Below are 26,022 nucleotides of genomic sequence, written 5' to 3'. Positions count from 1 at the left end.
GGAGATGAGCGTGTGATCCACACTCCTCTGTTCAGGAATGAAGTGCTGGTATTTTTTTCTCAAAAATAGCCCTATTCCTAAGAGTGATAAAAGTCTGAGATAAGCCCATCAAGTTTCCGTTGTTTGTTTCTGCTGTGTGATTTAGGAATGTGGTGAGCCCAGAATAGCATCTGTCCTGGTCTGCTGGAGCGTTTTGGTTTGCTGCTGATACCAGGCTGGCTGTGCTCCTGGCTGGAATGTTTCACACCCTCCATCTCCTCCCCAGGGTTCCCGCAGCCGGAGGTGACATGGTACAAGGATGATGAGGAGATGGATCGCTACTGTGGCTTACCCAAGTACGAGATATTCCGTCATGGAAATCGCCACACCCTGCAGCTGTACAAGTGAGTAAAGGAGCTGGAGAGGGGCTGGATTTGGTGGTGGAAGCTCTGAGTGTGTTCTCAGTAGCTGGAGGAGCTGTCAGCAGTGATGTCCCCCCAGCACTTGTGCTGGCCCCTTCTGCTCCCCACTGCGAGTTCCTGGCTGTCCCTTCCCCTCCAGCTCTTCGCTCTGGTGACTCCCCGATCACACAAGTGTGAGATCCATTACTGCATTCAGGGATAGCTGCCATGCTGCAAGCAACAGGAAGGGCAGGATAAATCCTTCTCTGGAGCCTTCCAGTACTGAGCAATAGGGCTGGACAAAGGTGGCCAACGGCAAAGCACTGTCTGCCCCCAGGATGATGGTCCAGGGAGTCAGGCAGGACAAGGACAGAAACAGTTCACAGGAGTGTCCTAAGCTACAGCCCTGTCCTGTTCCTAGCTGTCACCATGGAAAGGGCTGCTTTGGCACTGATGAATGGAGGCAAGGCCCTCCTTTATCCAGCCCTGACTACCAGCTTCTTTTAACTTTAAGCGAGGACTGTTTCTGAAGAGCCAGGCACACTGTATCTCCAGCAGGCAGGGACCTGTGGCACCTCAGGTCCTGCAATTGGGATGTCAGACAGGTGCAGCAGTGACAGAAAATGCAGAATATCAGTGTTGCTGATTGTCCTGTCATCCTTGTGCTTCAAGCCTGGGTTTTTCTGCTGCCCCAGGTGTACTCCAGATTTCCGTCAGAGGCTGGCTCACCTCTTGCAGGAGCAGGGATCTCCATGGGCCAGGTGTCCTCGAGGGGTGACAACAGGGATGGCAGGCATGTGTTTGTGCTGCTGCCTGTGACATGGGGTGGGAAGGCTTTGGTAAGGCAGTACAGTGGAGGAAGAACAGGATTCATGTAGGCTGTAAAGAGCTGAGAGGAGAAGGTTCTGCAGAGGAATGTGACCAAGAACAGTTGGGAAGCCTGGTGCTGCCTGTTCCTCCTCCATCACAGCCCTCTCTTACCAGAGTTACAACCCAGGGTGGAGCTGGGCATGGATTTAACATCAAACCTCCTTGCCTGTTAGTACTGAGAGAGCGCAGAGCCGGGGAGGGAGACCAGCCCCAGGCCTCCACACATTCTGTGGGCATCTCATGGGCCACATCTTCATTTTCTGGCCTCCCTGGAGCAGGAAGTGGGAGAGCAGGTGGGGAATGCCTGTGTGCCCAGTGGGAATCCTGGGAAGGATGGGTAGGTCTCATGCACAGCTTTTGGTTTCCAGGTGCCGAGAAGAAGATGCAGGCATTTACCAGGCCTCAGCTAGAAATACCAAAGGCATCGTGTCCTGCTCTGGTGTGCTGGAAGTGGGAACCATGACGGAATTCAAAATCCATCAGAAATGGTTTGACAAAATAAAGAGAAAAGCTGAAGAAAAGCTGCAAGAGATAGAACAGGGCAAGAAACGAGGAAAAGAAAACGTGGAGGTGGAGAAGTTGCAGGGAATGAGCCCCGAAAGGCTCCAGAGGAAGCGGAGGCTGGCTAGGGATCAGAATCTCCAGTCGGGAGACTCTTCATGGGAGAAGGAAGATGCAGCGAAAGTGCACGTCGCGGATTCGCAGTCCAGATTGCACAAGGATATTGCTGAGACACAGGAGCAGCCAGTCAGTGCAGTGATGGGCTTCTCAAACAAACTGGTAGCACCTCTGAAAGCAGAGGTGACAACCAATGGAGATGCCACTTTGGAGACTGGGGAGGAGAACGGGAACAGCTTTCTCACGTATATCTATGAGACAGTGGAGGACCTGGCGACTAAGCCAGGGGCGAAAGACTCTGCAGCTAAAAAGAAAAAGAAGGTGGGGGCTCCTTCAGCAGCAGCGCAGGAAGCTTCCAAGCGAGAAGAAAGTGGGAGAGACAGGGCCAATCCTTCCTCAAATCCCAGGTTTGCCCCTCCTGTCCCCTTACGTAGGAATGCACGTTTGAGGGCGGCAAAGGATCAAGAAGTGGAAACCAGTCTGAAAGTCAAAGAGCCTGAGAAAGCTGTGAATCAGGACACTAAAACCAGTGATGACGTGTACTTCTCATTAAAGGACATGTATTTTGATAAGCAGGTGAAGCCAACAGCAGGGAAGGAGGAGGTGGGAGCCAAGGATGAGGCCGGGAGCGAGGCTGCCCTGCGGCCGGTGGCCATCAGCAGACAGACAGAGGATGCTCCGTTGTCCTCTGAGGTGTCAGAGGCAGGACCTGTGCTGTCCGAGGGACAGAAAGGCCAACACCAAGCACAGAAGTTGGAGGGAAACAAAGAGGTAACTAGGAGAGAGAGCAGCCAACGCAGGGGTGGCAACAAGAAAATACCTTGTGCTGCAGGGTTGTGCTGTGGCACCACGCGTGGGAGGCTGCGAGTGCCCCGTGGGATCTGCTGCCGAGGCTCCACAGCTCTCCACTGGTGAAAGCACACAGGGAAAGGGCTTTCTGGACTTTGTGTGCCCAGAGAGCAGAGCTTCCACCCCATCTCCAAACAAATGTCAGCTGAGGTGGTGAGAGATGTAAGCCGGGGCCATGCGAGCAGCTGGTCTCCGGGTGGCCTGGGGTGGCTGTGAGCTCTGCAGTTTAATCGGCAGCCTGACCTCATGCGAAATGTTTTCAGATCAGTTCAGCAGGCAGCACTGAATGGCTATTTATAGCTGGGGGTGGGGGCCTTGTGCGTAGACAGATGAGGCCAATGGCATCTGTTCGGTTTAACAAGGGAGCTGGAGCTTCAGCGGCGCTTAACGAGCCCCCCCATGCAAATGAGCACAGTGTGCCAGGTACAACACATGAGCTGCGCCGCAGGGACTCAAGGTTTGTTTACAGTGCAACATGTATACAGTAGGTCTGGACTGGTTTTTTGGCTCTTCCCTGTTGGAAAAACTCTGTTGAGAGACTCATTGTGGTGGTGATGAAGCGTCAGGGCACAGCACCTGCTCCTGACCCTCAGCGCATCTTTTAGTCAACTGCTATTTTTGTCGCTTAACCTGAAATATTTTCCATGAAAATATTAGACTGGAACCTACCAGACTATTTTTTACCTTTTTTTCTTTAATGATCCCTTCTGTGGTAAAAGGTTCTCGGAGTCCAGTTTGCTGTCAGGATCTGGAGTTTGGGCTGTGGTAGGTGCACACTTTTGATACAGACAAGACTTCAGGTGCAGCACCTCTCCCTTGGTAGGTAATGGACATACTTCAGGATGTGGAAACATCCGTGATACAGAAAGTGGGATTGCTGGGTGCCTCAGTGGAAAAAAAGCCCAAACCTTTTTTCCTCATTTAGATTTCTTTAGCCACAGGTAGGAGGAGCTTTGCTGGTAAGAACCTGCTGTGTTATGCAGTGACCATCTCTGTTCTGGCCTTGCCACTGCACAGCACCCTGAATCCATCTCCAACCTGACCCATAGCATCACATATTGCTGCAGAAATTATTGGTGTGTAGGCCTGCCCGCGGCAAATCCATTTCTCCCCCCCCCTTGCTCTCTTTTACGCCCCTTGCTCTCAAAGAGGGTGGAAGATGTTGGAGTGCAGCAGCCAGGCTTGGGCTGTCATCCCTGAGCTTTTGACATGCATCAAGGTATTTTTCTCTTCAAAATCCCACTCACAGAGGGAAACCTGTGACTTGTCAGCTGGTGTGCCTTTGAGGAGACAAAAGGGGATGCTCTTGATTTGAATTTGAATCCTTCAGCTCCTTGGTGCTGCTGGGGAAAGTCCTCAAGCTTTTGTGAGACCAAATAAGCTGTTTTAAAGCCCTTTAAGGCTGATTCCAGGCATGTTTGAGGATATTTTCACTCCTCAGGACACGGGTTACTTGTCTGTTTCTCTTTTATTCTTCTCTTAAACAAGACAAGGTCATAACATGGGTATTATCCTGGCCTGGGGACCTAAGTGGCTCAGGACTTCTCTTTTGAGCTGGATTTGACTGTAGCAAAATGCCAGACCCTACGGTCTGAAGCCAGTTCTTGAGCATCCTCTTTAAGAATCCTCCTCCGTAAGAGCCAAGAAGAAACTGGATTTGCATGATGATCACTCTTGCTCAAATTTTGAACTGATGATTTTATTATATTTCTTGTATATGGCCGTAGTTTTGAGTGATTTACAATTACTTAAAGACAGATGCTTTCCTGAAAAGCTCCCAGAAAGCTTTTCTGACTGAGCTTTAGCTCATGCACTGGTAATAAGCAAATTCCCCACAAGCCCTGAGCCCTCTTCAACCAAAGAGTTATCCCCATTGACCAGCACCACTGTACAGAGCCACCACTGTGCATCCACCTGTGAACCAGCAGCCCTGACCCCCCTGGAGCCCCCCTGGTTCAGCCCCAGAGTGGAGGGACCAGGGCTGGCCCCTCCTTTAGATTGGGCTATTCCCATGCCCATCCCTTTCTGTGTCATGGAGGATCAAATACTGTGGTAAAATTCAGAGGGGTTTCACTGCATGAGTTGAGTCAGTCTCTTAAAATCAAACCTTTTAAGCCTGAGTGCTGGACTGCTCTGTGTTGTGACACAGCCCTCTGAGGCAGGATAGGGACATGACTCCAAGGGAACAGCAGCAGGGACATGTGGCATCTGGGGGTGCCTTGTGCAACCCTGAGAACTGGAGCCCCATTTCTGCACATCCTGAGCGTGGAGACTTGAATTCTGTGGGCAGGAGTGGCCCCTAATGCTCGTCCCAGCCCAGCCCTCCAATACTCACTTTGTCCTAACAGTCAAAGATGGACTTTGGACAAAGGCCTGGAGTAACAGAACGAGGGGGAATGGCTTCACACTGACAGAGGGCAAGTTTAGATGGGATACTGGGAAGGAATAGTTGGCTAAGAGGGTGGTGAGGTCCTGGCCCAGGTTGCCCAGAAATGCTATGGCTGCACATCCCTGGAAGTGTTCAAGGTTGGATTGGATGGGGTTTGGAGCAACTTGCTCTAATGGAAGATGTCCCTGCCCATGGCAGGGGGTTGGAATGACGTGATCTTTAAGGTCCCTTCCAACCCAAACCATTTTATGATTCTACAAATTCCTCTGGGAAGGGCTTGCTGAGAGACCGGTGCTACCTTTCCTCTTTTTCCCAAACTATCAAACGAAGCAGAGGCAGCACAAAAGAGAAGGTCCAAGTGCTACAGCCCTCCTTTGCCACAGCCTCCATTTGGGAGGCTTAAAGCTCAAGTCAGGGACCTCAGGAGAAAATCCTTAGCAGCAGATCCTTGGGGACCTGTTGTGTGCATGCCCTGTCCCCATGCGATTGTCCTGGTGTTGCTCACTGAGCATCGGCAAGGCAGAGTGTGTGTCTCTGCCTTCCCTACAGAAATAGATGCTGCCCCTTGGCTGGAGGATCTCAGCAGATCTCCTCAGGATAGAGCTCAGCCGTCGCAGCAGGCAGCTCCCTGACAATGTCTGCTGGTGTGTAGCTGCGGTCGGAAACTTTGGAGCTTCCCAAATGTCAGAGGAACAGAATGGTTGGGCAGTGCTGATAACATCATGGTGTACAGTTTCTCTATAAATCACTTGGGCAGCCTCATCCAGATAGTGTCTGACATCCCCATCTCCCCATCTTGGAGTGGGGATAGGGGAGCACCAAATATTTTACAACAGCAAGGGAATTACACAAGGTCTCGGCAGTGGCTGGGGAAGAGGGAAAAGTTTTGCTCTTGGGAAGGTGCTGAATCAGAGGAGGTTGGATTAGAAGCCACTGAATGATTTGGAGAGGCAGATCTCCTGCCTCTCTGTGCACAGCAAAGGCATTGAAAGGCAGAAGGGTTGGAGCTGATGAAAAGAAAACACATTTTATGCAACAGGTGGGACCCCTTCCTGTGGGATGATGGCAAAGCCAGGAGACACTGGATGGGTATCAGCAGTATCAGGTTAATACTCATGATTCAGAAATTGGGCAGTGCCATATGGTATAGGTGGACCACAAGTATGACTGAGCAGACCCATGCAGTAAAATTATGCTAATTTTCTTTTCTTTTTTTTTTTTTACTAGATTGCAGCAACAGTGGGACAGTCTCCTGGTGATCTAAAACACCCGGTGTCTTGTCCAAGCACAGAGTCTGGTCAGCAAGCCAGTAAGTTAGAGGAGGTCAGAAAGGAGGTGCCTGTCTGCCAGGAAACCAGGGAGGCTGTGAAAATAACAAATCCTCGGCTGAGGCCTCAGGAGCCACCAAAGCCAACAGCACCTTCTCCAGACCACGTACAGTCCAGCAAGGAGCACCCACCCCCCAGGAAACAGGCAGAAAGACATTCCCGTGCTCTTGAGGGCAGAGAGATTCAGCAAGGACTGTTAAATCTAGAAAACAAAAGCCAAGGCAGGGAAGAGCCATTGCTAAAAAATTTGAGTCCTCCAAAGGATAAAACTGGAGAAAGCACTGGAGAAAATGTTTCTCGTGAGCAAACTCCACATCAGACAGTCAAGGATGGGAAGAGCAAAGAGGCAGGAGCAGAGCTGTCTGAGAGTCATCCCAGTGTGAGGACAGGAGGGAGTGGTGAAGCACAGCCATGTCCTGGGGCTGTGCACAGGGAGGCAGGAGGGACAATTTTGGGGCAGCAGGACACTGAAACAGCAGCTCCTCCATCAGTTCCACTTGCCAAGGAAAAACTGCTTCCTGTTCCTGCAGCAGAGCCGTTGGTGGCTCAGGAGGCACTGCTGACAGCTCATGGAGCCCCAGGGATGGAGGCTACTACAGGAGAGGTCCCATCTGGACCCCAGCTGCTTCCTCCTGTGAGGGGAGAAACGGAAACCACAAAGACAGATGGATCTGCCCCGCAAGAGACGTTTTCAGCCAGCATGTTAGGAGAGGAGAATGCCAAACCAGTGCCCATGGGACCTCAGGGGAGGGAAGGAGGAGAGCAGACAGCCACAGCTCCATGCCAGGGACCAGCAGCACCTCCAGGAGCTTTTGAAGGAGGTGCTGAGGTCCAGCCACAGGTACCACTGGTCCTGCCTGGCCCCGAGAGATGTCAGGAGATGTCTTTGGAGGAGAAAATGCAGCACAAAAACCTGGTTTCCTCCTTAAAGAACTACCTGCTGCTGCTTCTAAAAATGTCAGATAGCAGTAAGGATGCCACGAAAGGAGACACTGACTCTGGGGACAAGGAGCAGCCAGATGTGGGGGAAGGCATGATGCCAGAGATAGGCATTGCTGGGCTGAGCCCTCGCACCTCAAGGAGAGTTTTGGAAAAGGTACAAAACAACCAGCTCTTTCAGACAGCAGAGAACTTGCCTCTGACCCCCAAGACATCCAGGCGGATCACAGGCATGATCAACGAGGAATTTGTTATCAGCCAGGAGATGCTGGCTTGCAGGCCAGTGCCACCAAAGAAACGCGCCTGGGTTGCCCCCAAGGCCGAGGGGCCACCCCTGCTCTCTGTGCCCTCCATTGTGGTGGGCAGCATGCCAGCATCAGGAGCAGGGCAGCCTCCTCACTCTTCTGATTTGCCTCCAGTGAGCTCTGAAGAGAGCCCTGGTGACCCTCTGGCAGTGCTACCTTGTGCCACACCAGAAGAGCTCGCTTTGGGAGCACGACGCAAAATATACCTGCCAAAACCCAAACAGGTGGGGGAGGAAGAGGAAGCAGCCCTGGAGAGCCCGGGACACATGAGAAGTCCGACTGTTTCGCCACAGCAATCCAGGAAGAACACACCCCTGTTGCATTCTCCTGCCCTGGCTCCATCCTCTCCCACAGAGCAGTGCTCTCCAACCCTCACGAGGAAGATGGCCACGTTGGAGGTTCCTAAGCTGTACGAGGAGCCTGCAGGTGACACCAGTGGTGACCACGAGGTCCCTGGAGATGCTAAGCCAGAAGCACAGCGAGCAGAGTCCCAGAAAGCAAATAACCCATTTAAAGGTGAGGGAGGAGCTAATCCCCATAAACCGTGTTCTGTTGTTGCCTACAAAGGGAGCTGGTGATAGTGAGTTGGGGCCACATGAGTTCTCTGCACTTGCAGGGTTTTCAGCATTGTCCTTTGGCTGTGTGAAAGCCAAAAGTCTCCCCCAAGACTTCTGCCCAGTGCAGGGAGGGTGGAGGAATGCAAGAGGCAGCAGCACTGAGACTGGCTGTCTCCACAGCCTGGACTTCCCTGGTCCAAGGGATCATAGAATCCTCTTGGTTTTTTGGTCTCCATATTCTGGTCCTCACCAAACCTGATGCTGATCGGGGATCCTGAGCAACCTGGTCTAGTGGGAAGTGTCCCTGCTCATGGCAAGAGGGTTGGAACAAGATGGTCTTTAAGGTCCCTTTGAATCCAAACCATGATTCTGATTCAGTGGGCATCAGTGAGGTGCACACTCCTCTTCAACATCCATGGTCAATGCTAATTTGACCCCTCATGGCATTGAATTAGAAAAGGCATAATCCTGGAGTTGAAGGAGATGATGCCCTCACAGGAAGCAGCACTCTTGCAAAGTAAGAAAAACCTTAATAAATCCCCACTTCAGTAGATAAATGTTTCCTCCAACATTCCATAGTGTTTTCTGCATTGTGTCTGACTGAGCCCCACGGGGTATTGCAGTGCTGCACTGTTGAATGACTTTGTACCACTTCTACCCCACCTTATTTATCCAAGCGGAGTTCCGAGACCTTCCCTGGGAGGGCAATGTTCTACCAGGCTGTGCTGACACGTGTGTGATACCCAACACCAAAGCCCTGAGCAGCAGCATTGGGGTAGGCTGGCCTGTCCCTGGAGCTGCAGCCAGCACTCTGTATCTCACCATCCATCTCTTTACACCCTGTCCTTAGTTCCACAGGTGGTCCGTAAGATCAGGGCAGAACAATTTTCCGATGCATCAGGAAACCTGAAACTTTGGTGCCAGTTCTTCAATATATTGAGTGATTCTAAGCTGATGTGGTACAAGGACGAGATCCCTGTAGCTGAAGCCCAAAGGAGGTAACTTGCCAGCTCTGCATCGTCGTAGTCCTTGTGTGTCACCTGCTAAATCCAGCTCCTTGCCTTGACTGGGGTGTGAAAGTGCCCCTCTGTTAAGGCTGCATGGGAAGCTCAGTGCGTGGCACGGTACGTTGTGAACTTCATCTTCTCAGTGCCCTTGGAGGGAAAGGTCATCCAGATGGGGAATTGCTGCCAAATTTGTCCTATTGATGCTCCATCTGGAGTCTGTGCTTTGAGTACCCAGACCTTGGGGAGGGCAGGGAAGGTATTGTGCCCATTGCAGTAACTGAAGGGTGGATGTAAACTGCAAAACTGTGACCCCAAATGATCCATGCGAGGGTGGCAGCGGTGCTGGGAGGGTGTTCGATGCAATCACCACTGGCAAAAGCAGCTCTGCCCGTGCCCTCTTTATCCCTTGGTATTGCCATTGTGCAGGGAGAGCATATTGGGACATATGGGTGGCTGGTTGTATCCTGGATGCTCCTTTGGGTGCACTATGGAGAGCAAGTTGTTCTCAAGCCCAGAGGATTTGTGTAGGAACATCATGTGCATCAGTTAGGATTTGCCTTTGAGTGTTGCTTGATCTGCCTTTATAATGAGCAGGCAGAAAGTGATTCTGGGGCAGAAATGCTCTTTTGTGGCAGATCTTTGAGCTGGGGCAGATGGACCAGGAGTGGCCATTGCCTTCTAGGGGACCAGAGCAGAGCCTGCTCAGGCAGCAGGTCTCAGGATAAGGGTCCCAGCTCTTACTTCTGCAAAGCCCTGACCCAGCCTCACTCAGAGGCAAGTACCTTTATCAGTCTGTAGCCCAATCCTGGCCAGATTTTGCAGGGCTTGCCTGGAGGAGGAGCATCTCTGTGAGTACAAAGCACAGGGCAGGACTCCTGGTGCCATGACGTGGCAGGGGAGCAGCTGGGATACCCTTGGGCTGGCTTTCTTTGTAGCTCTCTTCCAGCCCCCTGAGGGCAGCACGGTGCTCGCCTGCAGCGCCTGTCACAGGGCTCCTGTGTGCCCCTACACACCATACGGGGCTGAGGCCACGCTCCATTTTTTTCCCAGTGCTGGCGACGAGAGCCAGGCAGCTCTGGCTGTTGTGCAGGCGTCCCAGAAGGACTGCGGGGTCTACCGGTGCGTGATCAGCAACGAGTACGGCACCGACTCCACCGATTTCCTGCTCAGCCCAGAAGGTGAGGAGCCCTCAGCAGCCTCTCCCATCTGCCTGGCTGTGTCATGGGGTGGTGTGGGCAACTGTGGAGAGGGCTTGGTGCCAGGCTGTGGCGGGGGAGCCTTGCACATCCCGTAACACCACCTCTGTGTTGCTTTCTGTCTCCTCTAGTGTTGTCAGGATTTAGCCTGCGGGAAGAGATTGAAGGTAAGGGCCATATGTGATGAGCTGTGACCACTGCCCCTCACTGTGCAGGGGAAGGGGCAGGATGTGCCCACGTTGTCCCCACTCACCAGCACTTCCCCCCAGCAGTTGGAGAGGAGATTGAGATGACGCCCATGGTGTTCGCAAAGGGTTTGGCCGACGCAGGCTACTGGGGGGATAAACTCTTCGGGCGCGTGGTGAGCGAGGACATGGAAGTGGGCGCTGGTTTCCTGCGCAAAGCCTGCCGTGCCAGAGCCATCTACGGCCTGGAGCCCGTCTTTGAGTCTGGCCACACCTGCGTCATCAAAGTGCACAATTTCATTGTCTTTGGGACCAAGAATGAGAACAGCCTCATCGAGAAGAACTACGATATCACCATCCAGGTGGGCATCCTTGTGCGGCACCATCCACCTGTCTCCCCTCCACCTTCCCCATCTATGTAGGTTGGTCCCCAAACAGTCCCCAGCTCTGTGCCCACTTTTGCTATTTCCTTCCACTTTTGGAATGCTCTGAAAAGCAGTGGTGGTCATGTCCTTGTCATTCTTGGCTTCAGCTCTTCTCTCTGAGCAACACAGAGCTGCTTGGAACCTTCCCATCACTTGTCCTTTGACCACCAGGACAGGGAAACAACTGGCAGTGGTCCCAGGGAGGTGTTGGTGCGAGACAGGACAGGTCCTTGACTCTTCTGTTTGCACCTCCAGGAATGTAAAGTCCAGAACTCCAGCCGTGAGTACTGCAAGATCTTTGCCGCCGAGGCACGAGCCGTCCCTGATTTTGGAGCAGTGCCTGAGTAAGTAAGGTGCTGCAGCTCCACTGGCTTGATGCCCTGGCAGAGCATCCCAGGAATTGTGGGAGGGTTCCCTGTGGGCGCTGGGGCATCCCAAAGGACAGTGCACTGTTCTCCCACCCTCAAACCGAAGGGATATTAGGGGAAGGCAAAAGCCAGGGATGCAGACCATGGTGTGAACCTCTGCTTGCAGCGGTGGGAGAGCTCACCATGCTGACCCCATCTGTGCTCTCCCACACAGGATAATTCCACTGTACCTGGTTTATCGACCGGCCAACAACATCCCTTATGCCACAATGGAGGAGGACCTGGGTGGGCCCTGTGAGCAGTACTGTGTCACCGAGAGAGATGGCAGCTTGGTAGCAAGAGGCACCTCGGAGATCGTGCTCAAATGCTGCACCTTCCAGCATTGGGTCTACCAGTGGACAAATGGAAACATCCTTGTGACTGACATGGAAGGTAAAGGGATCTCCTGTCTGACTCCTGTGGCCCCTCACCACCCTCCAGCCTGGGAAAGGAGGAAAAAAAGCCCCAGCCTTGCCCTCCTGCCTCTTTCCCCACATGCCATGGAGCCCAGCTACCAGGGCAATGACCTGCCCTTGGTGCCAGTGCCCATCCTTCTCTGGACAGAGCCTGATTGTCCTTCCTTTAATTGCAGGAGTGGGCTGGAAGTTGACCAATGTGCGGATCGCTACCAACCTGAAAGGGTGAGTGACCCTGAGCTGCTGGGGCAGCAGACCCAGCTCTGCTGCTCACTTGGCAAAGGGCCATGGTGGTCAGTGTGGTCGGGCTCCCTGCTCTGATGGGACATCTCCTGGTGCAAAACAGGGGCTGAGGATGACTGTGTTGGCAGGTACCAGGGGCTGAAGGAGAGCTGCTTCCCCTCCCTGCTGGAGCAATTCCCGGCTGCTCACCGGTGCAATCGTTACTGCAGCATCCTGGGCCTGAAGACACTGGAGCCAGCCAAGCCCAAGGGCTCCAAGAGCCCCTCCCTGGGCAGGAAATCTGCCCAGTCCAGTCCCCAGCTCCAGAAGAAGGCACTGTCAAGTCCTCAGGGCACCCGCAAGGCTGCTGTGAGCCCCAAGAGCTCCCGGAGAGCTGCAGGAACAGGGGAGGCCCCGACAGCCTCCAAATCCAGGTTGGGAGAGAGCAGCAGGGCTGGCTGCCCGCAGTAGCTGGAGCCGCTGGGACCCCCGCTCTGGACCCAGCCTGAGCAGCCCCGTGGCCAGTCTGGAAAAGGGAGATCCTGGCAGTGGTCTCTGCCAAAACTCTCCTCCCTCCAGCCCTGCCCTGGCCCGCAGCGCTTGCGTTGTGTGGTGTGTGTTAGTGTAAGCAGCTGGACCGGGGCTGTGGGGGGCTGTGAGCTGTGGACAGCGGGGATCCCTCACCAGTACCTCTCTACAAGAGCTGCTGCTGCTGGTGGAGCCTGTGGGGCCACGTGCCCCTCCACACTGGGACTCGCTTTCCTGTCTTGACTCTCTCCATGTGCCTTCCTTAAGGCAGGGGCAGAGCTGCTCCCTTGGGCTTTGCAGGTGCCATGCCCCTGCCTGGCTCCCCCAAGCAAACTGAGAGTCTGGGATGTCCTCTTGGCTCCCAGCACCTCATGTCCCTCTCTGTGTCCTCCATAAAGTGACCAGGCCAAGCCCTGCCAGTGTTCTGTCCCTTGAGAACCCCAACAGCACCCAGGCAGTCCCATTTGCCCTGGTACACTGTTTTTGCTGCAGAGGGTTTCGGTGGTGGCTGCAGGGCTCCTCTGCTATGATGTGGGGCTCTGAAGCGTGTGCCAGTCCCATGGCGGGTACCAGCAGCTGCACAGGGAAGGGATTTTGCACCCCTCCCCTCCCCTGTGCCCTGTGGGAAGTCTCCCACGCCCTTGCTGGGTGGCTGCTGAGGGTGATGGTGCTGCTATGGTGCTGGCCAGCGCCATGGTAAGAATGCTCTACCTCACATGGGATACCCAGGATCAGTGACCTCCTCTCCGTGCCAGTCTCTGCCTTGGCACATGTGGGTGTCCAGCCCTCAGGACTTGCTCCTCTTTGTCCCCCTGCCATACAAAGACCCCATATACCACACCCAGCCCCACACCATGACCTGGTCATGCTTAATTAGCATCACCCCTGCTTGGCACATGCCAGACTCCAGCGGCAGCTGGCAGCACGCACTCCAAATCCTGCTGCCCCGTGGCAGGAGGCAGTGATGGACAGGCAGTGATGTTCATGCCGGAAAGTAAAGCATCCTGCATTGCATCAAGCTTCCCCTGTTCCTGTCAGCTCACCCAGGCGTGCAGCAGCCGGCGGAGTGTGGCAGTGGGCAGGGGCCTCACAGAGAGCCCCAGCACTGTCGGCTTCATTGTGCTGCAGAGCACCTTCCCCGGGGCTTTGGAACAGGGTGCTGGGTGCCAGTGACATCCCCCTGCATGGTGGGGTCCCAAACAGTGACTCGGTGCAGCCTGGTGGAGGGAAGCAGCTGGGCTGGGAGCACCGTGCATGCTGGGGCCCTGGTCCTTTCTCGCTGGGTGATTGTAAAATACCGATGTACATAACGTGGCCGCATTGGCGACTGGGTGCTCTCGAGTGCAATAAAGTGGACTGGCCTGTTCCCCAGCACTGTGGTCCCTGTGGGAAAGATGCACCCAAACAAGGGGTGATGGGGCAGCTTTGTGCTTGGAGGAAGGAAACATCTTCAAGTACTACCTTTACCTCCATCCATGCCCCATGGGGAGAGGAGGGTGGCTGTGGCCGGACCCCAGAGCTGGCAGTGGGTGAGGCTTGGCTTGCAAGGTCTGCAGTGAGCATGGGGTGCAGCCTCAGCAAAGCACCTTGTGCTGTGGTGGAACAGCTGCAGGCGGGGGCCAGAGGGGGTCTGAGGGCAAGTACATGGGGATGGCCATAATTTATTTGGGAGCAGATTCCTTGTGTCCATGGGGCCAGCACCTAAGGGTGCTGTTTGCAAGGTGCAAACAACTGTCCATCAGCACTTTGGAGTGGAGAAGACAAAACGCTCAGGTGTCTGTCAGGGTTTTTTCTACCTTTGGGGCCAGCCTTGCAGACCCTGGTGCCCTGGTGCCTCCCACGGTTCTAGGTTGTCCCTGCACAGGATGTGTGGTTGTAGTGCCCACAGCACTCCGTCAGCCACAGCACACTCTCCGCCTGCCCAGCCCAGGATCCTGTGAAGGAGAGTGTCCCGTTCTCGAACACCGAGCTGGAAGGAGAGACATGTGGTCAGGACAAGCTGTTGCCCCACCACCTGGGTCCCAGACAGCTCTGGGGCCCTTCATACCCACCTGGCAAAGAGCTGCTTGCAGCAGGTGTATATGGTGTAGCTGGTACTGCTGAAGTTGGCCGTGCTGAAGAACGTCACACAGTCACCCACCTCCGTTGGCACATAGAGGAGACCTGGGGGACAAGGTCTCCTATTGAGACTTGAGAGGGGCCATGGATTCAAATCCCATACCCCAAGCATACTTGTAAGTCCTGTGTCCCAACTCTGCTCACAAATCCCATAGCCCAACTAGAGAATCCTGTACCTGGGACTGTGCAGGTCCCATGAGCTATTCCACCTCACTCCCTGAAACTGCAGGGAGCTCCTTGCAGTACGCCAGATGTTGCCCTTGATATGTCCCCATCCCAGCCCAGATGAGGACGAGGGGCCCCAGGAGAGCTGTTGGGCTTTGGCAGCCCCTGGCAGAGCCATGAGGGGAGAACAGGGTTTGGAGGCCTTGGCAGAGCAATAGGGAGGACAGGCCAGCCACCCCCATTCCTGAACCTGCATCTATAGTGGTCTTCAGCCCTGTGCATGTCCCTCCCTAGCTCCTTCTGGCCCTGCTGGCAGTGGGTAGGGACCTACCTGCCAGGCAGGCGTTGAGCATGGAGACGCAGATGCCGGTGAGCAGGGCCCGCAGCACCACGGAGGCAAACTCACCCTTGCGGTGAGGTGCCAGGGAGCCTGTGGGGCAAAACAGAGACCGGGGGAGTCACATCTTGACTCCAGCTCTACCCTTGGCTGGGGACAGATAGGGACGTGTCTCTGGTCCCCAGCTGGCTCTGCCACACAGTGCCCTCCCCACACCAACTCCTACTGTCTGGAGGACATGGTGGTCCCAGCCAGCACCCAGCACACTGTCTGCCTGTCCTGGCAGCGGTGGGTGCTGGCAGAGTGCTGTGCCCACCCTGCACCCATGGGTGATCAACCAGAGCCCTCAGCGCTCCCAGCACCGGAGTCACTGCTCTTTGCGCCATAGCTGGGTGACACCCAGGCTTGTGGGACATGCATGTGCTCTTGCCCATGGGTGCAGTGCAAAGCTATTCCTTTCACATCATGCAAATCCTGTTTCTTACCTGGCAGAGACCAAACATGGAGGCTTGAGGGCAAATTCCTCCTGCCCCAGATGAGCCCTTGCTCCCTAGCCCAGGATCCCCCCTGCCTTGTGCCTAGGCACCTAGGACATGAGTTACACTCACCCAGGCTTCCCAGTATGATCCCAATGGAGCTGAAGTTGGCAAATCCACAGAGGGCAAAGGTGGTGATGCTCTCAGCTCGCTCCTGGAGGGCACAGGGGGACGGTCACCTCTGTTCAGGAGCAGCCCCAGAGCACCCAGAGCTGAGCACCAAGTCAGAGCTCCCAGCCCAGACAGACATGATGGCGATAAGTCCCCCACCCCAACGCTTTATCCTTTCAGCTGTGTTGGGGAGCAAGAATGAAGGCTGTCCCTGGGAGAGGCTGGGCTGCGGGGACAGGTGACAGGGGCCCTGTAGCACCATGATCTGTTCCATCAAGGAGCAGGATAAATGGGAAAGGGCATCACTGACTCCTTCCTCCCATACCCAGCAGTTGGGGAACATCCAAGTCTAGTTGTCCATAGGTGCCCTCCCACCCCCAGCACCATCATCCTGATTCGATAATCTTAAAGGACTTTTCCAACCCTCTGCCTGCCTACCACTCTGGCCAGTTCCCATGCCCCATTCCAGCTGGTCTCATCCCTGCCCTGTGCCCAGCAGGGTGGCAGGTGCCTCTCACAGATATCCACTGTTTCCGGCTCCCATCCCACTCCTCCAGGCCCGCCAGACGGTTCTTCTTGTATGTGGACAGCTGCTGGTATGCCACAAACTCGTTCAGGAAGATCTTAATCCCCAGGAGCTCAGCCACCACCGGTGAGTCTGCCCAGTCTGCCCCCATGAGAAAGGCCACAGGCATAAGGACGTAGGATAAGATCACCTGGGAAAAGCATTCCAGAAGGTAATGACTCAGAGCGGACCTTCTGCATAGTCCCCAGCTTGGACACCCACTGCCAGCACTTGCCAAACACTCAGCAAGGATCTCAACAGCCTACTAAGGCAGCAGGCAAAGGTGGGGATGGGTGGGGGATGCAGGGTCTGGCAGCCCAGACCACAGGCCTGTTCTTGGGAATACCTGGAAGGTGAGACCCTTGATGTCTACCATCTCCCCAAACCAGCGCACGGCAGCGTTGATGAACTCCAGCACCGCCAAGAAGGCGATGAGGTTGGCTGCAATGTTGGCCACGAGCTCCACGGAGGCGGCAGCCCCATTGCTGGCAGCTTCCAGGATGTTCCGCTCTTCCCTATGTGGAAAAAGACCCCAATGTACTCATATGGCCAGGCATCCCCTGTGCAAAGTCAAGTGTCAATCCATGGATGTCTGAACAACACAAGCTCTCCCAGCCTTGGGCCACCCACAGCATCCACTTGTGCCCCAAATTGCCCCCACGGCTTCCCCACAGTGGCAAAACACTCCACCCCCCAATGCACTCCCACTCCCCCACCTGTCCCCTCACACTCACCCACTGGCGATTTGGACACTTTCTTTGCCCTTGAACTTGGACTCCTCCACTTCGGGGTACACGAGTTTGGACATGGCGAGGGCGCAGGGTGCAGCCATCACAGAGGCTGCGATCAGCGACGCCGCGTCGATCTGCAACGCGCAGACCGGGGGCTTAGACACCTCTGTGCAAGGCTGTGCCCCATGACACACCACACCAGGGATCCCAGCATCGGGCTGGCATCAGCCAGTGACACTTGGAGAAGTTCAGGGCTCCCTGTTTGCTCAGGGTGCACAAATTGGCTGGTTTTCCCAACTAAGCAGCAAAGCACATGGGGCAGCTCGTCTGGATGGAGGCATTGCTGGAGCTGCAGGATCGTGTCCTGGGGGATGTTAACCTCTCCTGCTGTTTGACTTGATGGTTCTTGTCCCTTCCTTGTTGCTATTTACCAGTATCAGAGCAATAGGTTGTGTAACATTGCGAACTTTTACCTTTTGACGAAGGGCTAAGCTCCCAGCCTCACCCATCCCCTGTCATTTCTCTGACCTTCCACCCTTGGTTCCTCATTTAAGGAGACTAATTAAAGCATAAATAGCAGGAGCTCAGGCAGCAGGTCAAGGGGAAGGTTTATTTCCCATGACAGAGCACTGATGAACCAGATAGGGCATCCCTGGGGGTCAGGGCCAGGAGCACTGAGGTGATGTTGGAGGAGCAGGGCTTGTTTGGCTGGGAGAAAAGAGAGCTGAGGGGGGTATGGCTGTTTCTGACCATGTAAAAGGGGTTGGAGGGAAGACATTGCTCAGTGGTACCCAGAGAAAGGGTGAGAATCACCAGCACAGCTTTAGTGGGGAAATTCCACTTGGATATAAGGAAAAAATTGTTTCTTGTGACTGAGACACCTGTCGGGGAGACCAGAGAGTTGGGGGGAGATCTCCATCCATGAGGATATTCACCACCAACCTGGACAAAGCCCTGGGCATCCCCTGGGGCTTTGAGCAGGAGGGTGGATCAGAGACCCCCAGAGAGTCCTTCCAGGCTAAATTATCCCATGATTCAGTGGGATTTGCCCTGCATGCTGTGCAGGGACACACAGCACTGCCTTTTACCCGGCAGGGCTCTGAGGTTCTGACCAGGCCAGTGAAAGTGAGGCTGGACCTGTCTTTGGGACAAGGTGAGGCTGGACACCCTGCCTCCATCCTGCTTATGGAAGGGGACAATGGGGCACCTGCTGGAGGTCTCCCACCATCAAGTCCAGGGCAGTTCCTGCATGTCAGGACTCTGCAGCAGGGAGCATGTGGCATACATCTACTCACGCACTCACCCCAAAGGATATGTAGGCACCCATCACACTGCCTGCGATGGTGGCAAAGCCACCAGTCATCACAGCATGGACTTCTGAGAGGGTCATGTCCGCAAGGTACGGGCGGATGAGCAGCGGGGCTTCGGTCTGCAGAAGAGAAAACCCTGCTGTCCTTGACACAGGGCCACACAGGGCCTCAGGTCTCCTAGGAAGGGAGGAGGAGACCCTTTCTCCAGGCCAGGCTCAGCTATAAGCACTGAGGAACTGGATCTCCTGCCCAGGCCCTTACCTGTCCCACGAAAATGTTCCCTGCTACACTCAGGGTCTCAGTGGGAGTGGTGCCCATCGAGACCTGAAGCAGCCAGGAGATCTGGGGAAAGACAAGGCCACCATGTTTACAGAGGTTCCTGGCACCCTGCCACCATCCCCAGGAAGCAGGGCACTGTTTGGCCCCTACACAGAGGTGATCTTGGGAAGCACCCCCAGACTGCATAGAAACATCAGCCCTAGGGTTGGGCTTTCTCAGAAGGACATGCAAGAAAGATGGGGTTTGTGTCTATTCTTTTAAGCAGGACAACTCACCACAAAGTAGTAGTAGTACTACTGACCGTGGTAGTCAGAGAACCCCCCAGGTTCTTCTCCTTCCCATAGCTATCCCAGATCCAGGAGTGAGGCCCTACCTTGAGAATGAGCCACTGCATGACGCCAAGGTAGTAGAGGATGGACATCACACAACTGAAGAAAACAACGATGGGCAGGGTCTGCAGGCAAGGCACCAGGGCACAGGGTTAAAGGAGAGCTGAGACACACACAGGCACACTTGGAGACCAAGAGCTGGGCATGGCATGGTATTGCATAGCCAGCCCATGCTATCGGATGCCACAACACTGGGCCAGGCTGGCAGGAGGGACAGGGACCAGTGCAAATCCCCCACAGTACTGAGGAGGTCCATAGATGGATCCAAAGCTAAGGGAAACCCATCTCTGAGAAGCTCGAGCTCTACTGCAGCAAATCTGGCTGCATTTAGCTCTGTGTCTTTCAGGACCCAGCAAGGAACCAGACTAGAAGAAAACCTCTCCACACCCCATTCCCCAGCTGACCTGGAAGGCAAAGACTTCTGTAATGAGTGTGTTCCCAAAGATGAAGCCAGAGCCAGCTGTGGTGTAGCCCAGGAAGGTCTGCAAGGGAAGAAGTTACACAGTAGGATGGAGATCTCCATTAGGTCCTTTCCCGACATCTCACTTCTGCCTAGCAGGGAGCTGTATCCCCAGTCCCACAGCTGACTGCACACCAGAGAACGACCCTCTGAAACCTAAGCTGGGGACACTGGTGGGCTGTCCCACAGGGCTCTGCTACAGCCTGCAAGGGAGACCACATCAAGGGGTCTGGGCTGCTTCAGAAAACCAGGGAAGAGCTGGATTTCCTCCAGTTCCCAACATATATGTTTGTGAGCGTGCAGTCCTTGCCACTTCCCCAGCCCATGCCACCCCCTGCTCTTCCTGTTCATCCCAGGGTGCAAGCATGGGATGGGATGAGTAGATGTGGTACCTGGATCTGGTCACCCAGCCACTTGAAAGCTTGGACACCGGGGGTCGTTCGGAGGACGAAGACTCCAAATAAGAACTCCAAGCCAAGACCCCAAAAAACAGCTCTCCAGGACACCTGGGGACAAAAGCAGAATGGGGGCTGTGACGTTGTCAAGGCCTACAGGCTTCCTTTTCAGCACATAGTAAACACCATACACTGTGCCCTGGGTAAGGGTCATGGGGAGACCAGTGAAGTGTCACAGAAACCCACAAACATGGGTTGGTGACAGAGGAAGATGTTGAATTGGTGGGACTCGAACTGGCTGGAACATAACTTGCCAGCCTGATCCAGAAGGGGACAAGCATCAAGACCTTCTGATGGTTCACTGGTAGCACAGACCTGCTAGACCAAAACTGCCTGTTCATTAACCCTCTGGAGGAGGAGGATGGAGGGGTTGCCCAAAACATTGAAGCAGGTTGGGCTAGAAGCCACTGGGACTTCAGTCACTTCTGACCGAGTTCCCCAGGGCACTCAAAGCTCAGGCCCACTCTCCACCCAGAGCACCTGAAGCTCAGGTGTGGGGCTGGTGCTGGGCCTCTGGGTCTGACCCACTACAAGGGACATGGTGGAAAACAGGACAGAGGCACTGTGGGTTGGGAAATGGGAAGGAGAGCAGTGAGAAGAAGAGCAGTGAGGTGGCTTTGGGGTCCATCCACCCAACCAGTTCAGCTCCCCAGGCTGTGCCCAGCTCTGCCAAGGAGCTCTGCTGGGCTTCTGCTTCCTCCAGGGAAGGGGATGCCCACGGGAAGGAAGCACTTGTTCTCCAGTGCTGGGTGGCCACCTCCTGTGAGAGGACTGATGGCCAAGCCACACCCGAAGCACGTACCGCGCCGTGGTGCTTGGAGCAAGCAAACAGGAACAGCACTAAAGCGCAGAAGCCACCTAATGAGATGAGTTGCTCTGGGTTTTTGGCAGTGTCCAAAACCAGCCACGCGATCAGGCCTGCCAGGATGGCCACACACAGCAGCCTGCAAAGGAAAACACCAGACTGTCAGCAAGAGGATGTCCCCATGGGGAGAGCAGCTGGCAAAGGGCAGGAGCTGATTGTGCAGGAGTTGCCACCGTAAGGTCCATGTATCTGAAGAAACCTGGGGCTCAGACACAAACAAGGGATGTGAACAGCCATCACGCTGCCGAGGCAGATGAGCAAAACATTTCTGCCATGGCTTTTACAAGGCTCCAGGCTGGGCCATGCCTTGTCATTCGTGAGTGCCTGCATGGCACTAGAGCACAAGCCCATGCCACTGACTGTGGTTGTGCTGACAGAACAGCCACGAAAGGGGACGCAGATGCTGGGAGGAATCTGGCCCTGCCTTTTCCTGACTCACCATTTCAGCCACGGCCAGGACTTTTGGAAGCATTTCCCAACGGGACGGAGGACATGCAGTACCTTTGCCCCACAGTGCTTCTTGAAGAAGCTCCAGCAGACGAAGAAGACAACCACAGCCGTAATGACCACCAAGGCAAGGGCTCGCTGGAAGTTGAGGTAACAGGCCGCAATGAAGTAGCACAGGTAGGCTGGAGAAGGCACATTGGGGGTCAGAAACATCAGGGCTGTAGGATCATGGGTTCATAACACTAACTGGGGCCAAGGGGGAGGTTCATTTCCTCCAAATATCCTCCCCTGGCCACCCTCAAGGCTCCTATCTTTGCACAAGGAGACCTTAGGGAGCACCACCCCAGCAGGGAGCAGAAGGGGCAGAGCAAACCCTTTGGGCAGGTGGAGAAAGGGGAGGAGGACAGTGAGGGACAGATAGTTCTGGATAGGAGTGGTGGGGTGAGGAAGGGGCAGGCAGTGAGGGCTGGGAGTGGATACAACCTCCACGAGTGACCACATTCAGTGTGTGGAGGCTGGGGGCATGGTCAGCCAAAAAGAATACAGAGGTGGGGTCTGAGTGCCGGGAAGTGCTCACCTGCTCCAAGGAGCCCCAGGACAACCCTTTTCAACACCTTGGCATGAGCCTTGCAGAAGTGCTTTGCCTTGGATACTGGCTGCAGGGCCTTCCTGGGGAGAGTCACATGCCAAAGACGTGAGAGGCGCAGAAGGTGGATGTGGAAGATCAACCCAACCCAGTCCAACTCAACTGAAGCCAACTCAGCAGAGCTGGGTCACGACCATACCTCCCCCAGGCCACTTCTGGCAGCAGCACAGTGGCAATGGTGTGCCATGGTCCACACATCCCAACACCCTGGCACCATGAGTGGAATCCGGCACTGGGTGGCTGCTAGGGGGACACAGATCTGCCACTGCCACCTTACAAGGCCACAATGACCCATCAGACATTGTCCCCCATGTGTGGTCAATATGACCCTACTCTGCTCCCAAATGAGGTTTGTCTCTGACAGAGCACACACACACACACCTGTGGGGGTTATCCTACCTGCAACAGGAGGAGAATCTCCCTTTCCCTTCTCCTCTCCTCTTCTCTTGGCTCTCACCACTTGGACCACCACATTCCTCATAGTGTCTCTCCTCTCCCTAGAAAACATCATTAGCTGGAGCACCCTGTACCCTGACAGGAAGGGAAGGCAAGGCAAGGCAAGGCAAGGCAAGGCAAGGCAAGGCAAGGCAAGGGAAGCCTTACCTGGAAGCTGAAAGCTGGGTTATCCATGCCCTTCTCAAGGCTGTCCAGGGTTATCTGGTTTCCTTCCATCTCTAGAAGTTTTCAGCTTCAATGCACTAGAGAAACAGCTGGCTGGGGAGAGAAAGATGGGATCACCTCTGGGAAGGTCAAATACCCCACTCTGCTTTTCAGTTTTGTGTCTCCGAGAGGAGAACACCCTTTGGAGTAGGGATTCAGAGCAGCTCCTGCACTAGCACATCAAGGGACCATCTCATGGGGTTCTGAGGCCATGAGGCTGGTGTGCTGAATTCCTGTTCTCCTTTAACTCTGGGAAGGTCTTTGCTCTTCCATAATTCCAAGGAATTACAGGAGAGGATTATATGCATCAGGGAGTGCTGGTACTCCTCCTCCAAACTGGTGGCAGTGTCCACCAGCCTCCGCGAGTCCCTTTGCAAGTGGGATTTTAAAAAAAATAAATGTGGCTGCATCCTTCATTGCAAGGTCTTGGTGCAAGCTGGATAAGGAAAAAGGTCCTTCCATGCTGATAACTAGCACAGTGCAGGAGCAAGGGGTAGGAATGAGTGGTAGTTTGCATGGGGACTGGTCCTAAAGGAGCATCATACTGGGAGAACTAGTCCAGCAAAGCCAGAAGAACCAGTGTTATGCCAGGGCAGGAACCCTCAGAGCATCATCCCATTTGGACACCTTCCCAGTTCCTCTGCCTGGAGAAAGATGAGGGAATAGCAGAGAAGTTGCGGACAAGGCAGTGATCGACTGTAGGAGCAGAGCACTTCTGTGTGAGGACAGAGGCAGTAAGAAGTTGTCTTTGTTTTGAGGACAGTTGTAAAGGACTGTGTGGAGAAGGAGGAGACAGCAGTCATCATCGTCTTCTCACAGTGTGAGATCAAGGCCTATGAAGGGAGGAATGCAGCCCCAAATGAAATTGGTGAATGTGAGTAGTTTTGGAGACCATCCCCCTGAACACGGGCAGCTGAAGGTGGTGTGGAGCTCCACAGGCCAGCAGAGCCACCATGGGGGAGCACTGGGGAGTGATGGCCCCAGTCTGTTCCTGGGGTCATGGCTCCCCAGCAGCAGGGCAGGATACAGGGCCATGGTGGGAACCCAGGACCTCAGACCATCCTCCAGGGTCTCCAGCACCCCTGGTGTGCCTGCAGCTCAGGGACATCTCACCAGGACCCTGGCAGGGATCAGGAGGACCCCCCTCTCCAAGTCCACCACCACTAAAGGGCACTCCCCAGGACCCATCCGGGCTTAGACCTCCCAGAGTTCCAGGCCCCCCAGGGTTCCTGGCTGTCCCCACCCTTCCAGGCTCAGTGACTTCCAGGTCCCCTGGGCTGATGCTACCTCCATGTCCCCCCACCCAGTGCCAGCCCCCTGCCAGCTCATTACCTTTTGTTTTGGTGCAGCCACATTGGCTGCCCTCTCCTTCATGGGGGGGATCACACTGACAGGCAGCAGGTGGATGCCCCCATGTGCCCCTGTGTCCTCACACCATCCCCATGACCCCCATGCCCTCCTGTCCCCTATGGGCCCCCACGGGCTTGTGATGCAGTGTGGCCACGCGCCCCTCTGCCCTTCCCACCGTGTCCCTGCACCCCACGCCCTCGCAACCCCCATCCTTGTGCCCCGCACCTTCACACTCCTGTTCCCTACACTCCCCACGGCCTCGTGCCCTCCCCGTGCCCCGTGGCTCCCCCCGCCCTGGCACCCACCGTCCCCCTGCACTCACCCTCCAGTCCCGCTGGCCGCAGAGCTCCTGGCCCGTGCCCCGGTTACGCATTAACAGCTCGGTCCAAAGAGCTGGGCTGGGCACTGCAGCTCCGGGGCTGCCCCGGCTCCTCCCGGGGCTCACTACCGGGAACCCAGCGGTGTGGCCGTGCAGGGCATCGTGCCAAACACAAAAAGGTCACCCATGAGACATCCACTGACATGCAAAACAAACCTTGAGTGGAGATACGGAAAGAAGATCACCTTTACCCCACCCCAGGAAGTGCTTCCCCAAAAAAACAAAGAGTGGGACACACGTGACCTCCAAAGCTTCAGTGGTGTGAGCAGGATGGGGTGGCAGCCAGCAAAAGAGTTCCGTGCCAGCATGTGTTGGAAACCACTTTTTCATGCAGGGTGGTGGGAATCGCATCCCCAGGTGCGTGCACTCCACTGGTACCTCCCGCTCTTTGTTTGCACAGGGAGGGGTGATGTGGCTCCGAGGGTGCCAACACCTGGGCTGGCAGGAGTCAGTTTGGAGATCGGTGATTAATGACACCACAGGGCACTCAGGGCACTCACGTGCCACACGGTCCCCGTGGACCTTTCTGTGCATTCTCCCTGTGGATTTTGGCCAATGCCATCGCTAAAGCTGCCCAGGGCTGGGGCCGGTAAGGGGTGAGGGCGTGAGGGGGTGACGGTGCAGGTCAGCGTGTGGGTGACAAGGAAAGAAACCCTGAAAGCTGCTGGCGCGACGGCGGTGTAAATTCCCCACTGTACGGGGAAGGCCCTCCCAGCCCTGCGACACGCGCGGGCCTCCCTGGGAATACCCTCGGGAGCACCAGAGGCGGGCCCAGCCCGGCCCGGCCCCGCCGCGCGTCACCGCCGACAGCGCCAAGAGCCGCCGCGCCGCCCCGCCCGCCCAGAGCCCCGGTAGCGCGCCGTGATCGTATAGTGGTTAGTACTCTGCGTTGTGGCCGCAGCAACCTCGGTTCGAATCCGAGTCACGGCATCGCCCGGCGGTACCACGGCACACGGGCTCGTCTTTTGGCACTTTCCGCCCCCCGCAGACCCCTGAGTCCGCGGGGGTTTCTTTTCGCGTCGCGCCGATATTTCACTTTTTTTCCCGGCTCCCAGCGGGGCTGCGGGGCCGGACCCGCCCAGCGCGGGGGTTCCGTGGGGAGAGGGAGAGGAGTGACGGGAGACAAAATAAACTGCCATAAAAATAAATAAAATAACATTAAATGAGATATAATACGTAACATAATAAAATTAATATTAAAAATAAAACAAAATGAGACGAAAAGAAAAGGAAAAAGGAAAAGACACGCAAAGTAAGAGTACAATTGAAATAAAGATTAAATTAAAAAGTTAAATTAAGAAAAATATAATAAAACGTAATAGAAAAATATAGTAGTAAAATATAACAGAAAAATAAAATGAAAAATTAGATTACATAAAAGTAAATATAATAAAATAACAAAATACTTAAATGGAAAAATAATATAAAATATAAAATAAAAATTAAAATAAAGTATAAAAATAAAATATATTAGAAAAACTAAATTAAAAATAAAATTCGATTACATGAAAGAAATGTAAATATAATAAATAAAATAAATAACAAATTAAAAATATAATAAAAAATATAAAATGAAATATGATATAAAATAAAAAAGG

The 26,022-nt window shown here is 54.6% G+C and overlaps 2 protein-coding genes and 1 non-coding gene across 7 annotated transcripts in view; 2 read left to right on the top strand and 1 right to left on the bottom strand.

Annotated features, from left to right (window-relative positions):
• ALPK3 (alpha kinase 3) overlaps positions 1 to 13,992 on the top strand; it is a 33,164-nt gene extending 19,172 nt beyond the window's left edge. For 3 of the 4 annotated variants that reach the window (XM_017816899.1, XM_017816900.1, XM_017816898.1), the window contains 11 exons: positions 266 to 383; positions 1,619 to 2,639; positions 6,334 to 8,194; positions 9,086 to 9,233; positions 10,293 to 10,420; positions 10,570 to 10,605; positions 10,708 to 10,985; positions 11,304 to 11,392; positions 11,631 to 11,848; positions 12,048 to 12,096; positions 12,243 to 13,992. In XM_017816899.1, the coding sequence (XP_017672388.1) occupies positions 266 to 383; positions 1,619 to 2,639; positions 6,334 to 8,194; positions 9,086 to 9,233; positions 10,293 to 10,420; positions 10,570 to 10,605; positions 10,708 to 10,985; positions 11,304 to 11,392; positions 11,631 to 11,848; positions 12,048 to 12,096; positions 12,243 to 12,564 (4,268 nt within the window). In that variant the 3' untranslated portion in view covers positions 12,565 to 13,992. The remainder of the gene's footprint in view (positions 1 to 265; positions 384 to 1,618; positions 2,640 to 6,333; positions 8,195 to 9,085; positions 9,234 to 10,292; positions 10,421 to 10,569; positions 10,606 to 10,707; positions 10,986 to 11,303; positions 11,393 to 11,630; positions 11,849 to 12,047; positions 12,097 to 12,242) is intronic. The other variant, XM_017816897.1, reaches the window with a different exon arrangement.
• Positions 13,993 to 14,279: 287 nt separating this feature from the next.
• On the bottom strand, positions 14,280 to 24,623 carry LOC108498333 (sodium/nucleoside cotransporter 1-like). Of its 2 annotated transcripts, none has more exons than XM_017816905.1 (18): positions 24,368 to 24,623; positions 22,639 to 22,749; positions 22,435 to 22,532; positions 21,967 to 22,058; positions 21,382 to 21,571; positions 20,880 to 21,021; positions 20,015 to 20,128; positions 19,567 to 19,644; positions 19,147 to 19,227; positions 18,756 to 18,836; positions 18,488 to 18,613; positions 17,188 to 17,318; positions 16,800 to 16,968; positions 16,407 to 16,604; positions 15,850 to 15,931; positions 15,236 to 15,334; positions 14,673 to 14,784; positions 14,280 to 14,590 (listed from the first exon to the last, which is right to left on the bottom strand). In XM_017816905.1, the coding sequence occupies exons 2-18, from the start codon at positions 22,705 to 22,707 to the stop codon at positions 14,467 to 14,469; spliced, it is 1,986 nt and encodes a 661-aa protein (XP_017672394.1). In that variant the 5' UTR covers positions 22,708 to 22,749; positions 24,368 to 24,623; the 3' UTR covers positions 14,280 to 14,466. The 2 variants fall into 2 exon arrangements, with proteins under 2 accessions (XP_017672394.1, XP_017672395.1); XM_017816906.1 differs by having other exon boundaries at positions 24,581 to 24,616.
• Positions 24,624 to 25,282: 659 nt separating this feature from the next.
• Positions 25,283 to 25,354, top strand: TRNAH-GUG. Its single transcript has one exon. It is a non-coding gene; the product is annotated as a tRNA-His (tRNA).
• The last annotated feature ends 668 nt before the right edge of the window (positions 25,355 to 26,022 follow it).

The sequence above is a fragment of the Lepidothrix coronata genome, unplaced genomic scaffold (genome assembly GCF_001604755.1).
Source record: "Lepidothrix coronata isolate B3197 unplaced genomic scaffold, Lepidothrix_coronata-1.0 Scaffold58, whole genome shotgun sequence".
Taxonomy (NCBI): domain Eukaryota; kingdom Metazoa; phylum Chordata; class Aves; order Passeriformes; family Pipridae; genus Lepidothrix; species Lepidothrix coronata.
Note: the sequence above shows the minus strand (reverse complement) of the source record. Positions and strands in the feature narration are given on the sequence as shown.

Excerpts from the sequence above, each read along its gene's own strand:
- LOC108498333 (XM_017816905.1), bottom strand. The coding sequence starts at position 22,707 with ATGGAAGGAAACCAGATAACCCTGGACAGCCTTGAGAAGGGCATGGAT. Across the intron at positions 19,645-20,014 it reads GGCTGGGTGACCAGATCCAG|ACCTTCCTGGGCTACACCAC; the intron begins GTACCACATCTA and ends CTTCCCTTGCAG. Across the intron at positions 14,591-14,672 it reads TGCAAGCAGCTCTTTGCCAG|CTCGGTGTTCGAGAACGGGA; the intron begins GTGGGTATGAAG and ends CTCTCCTTCCAG.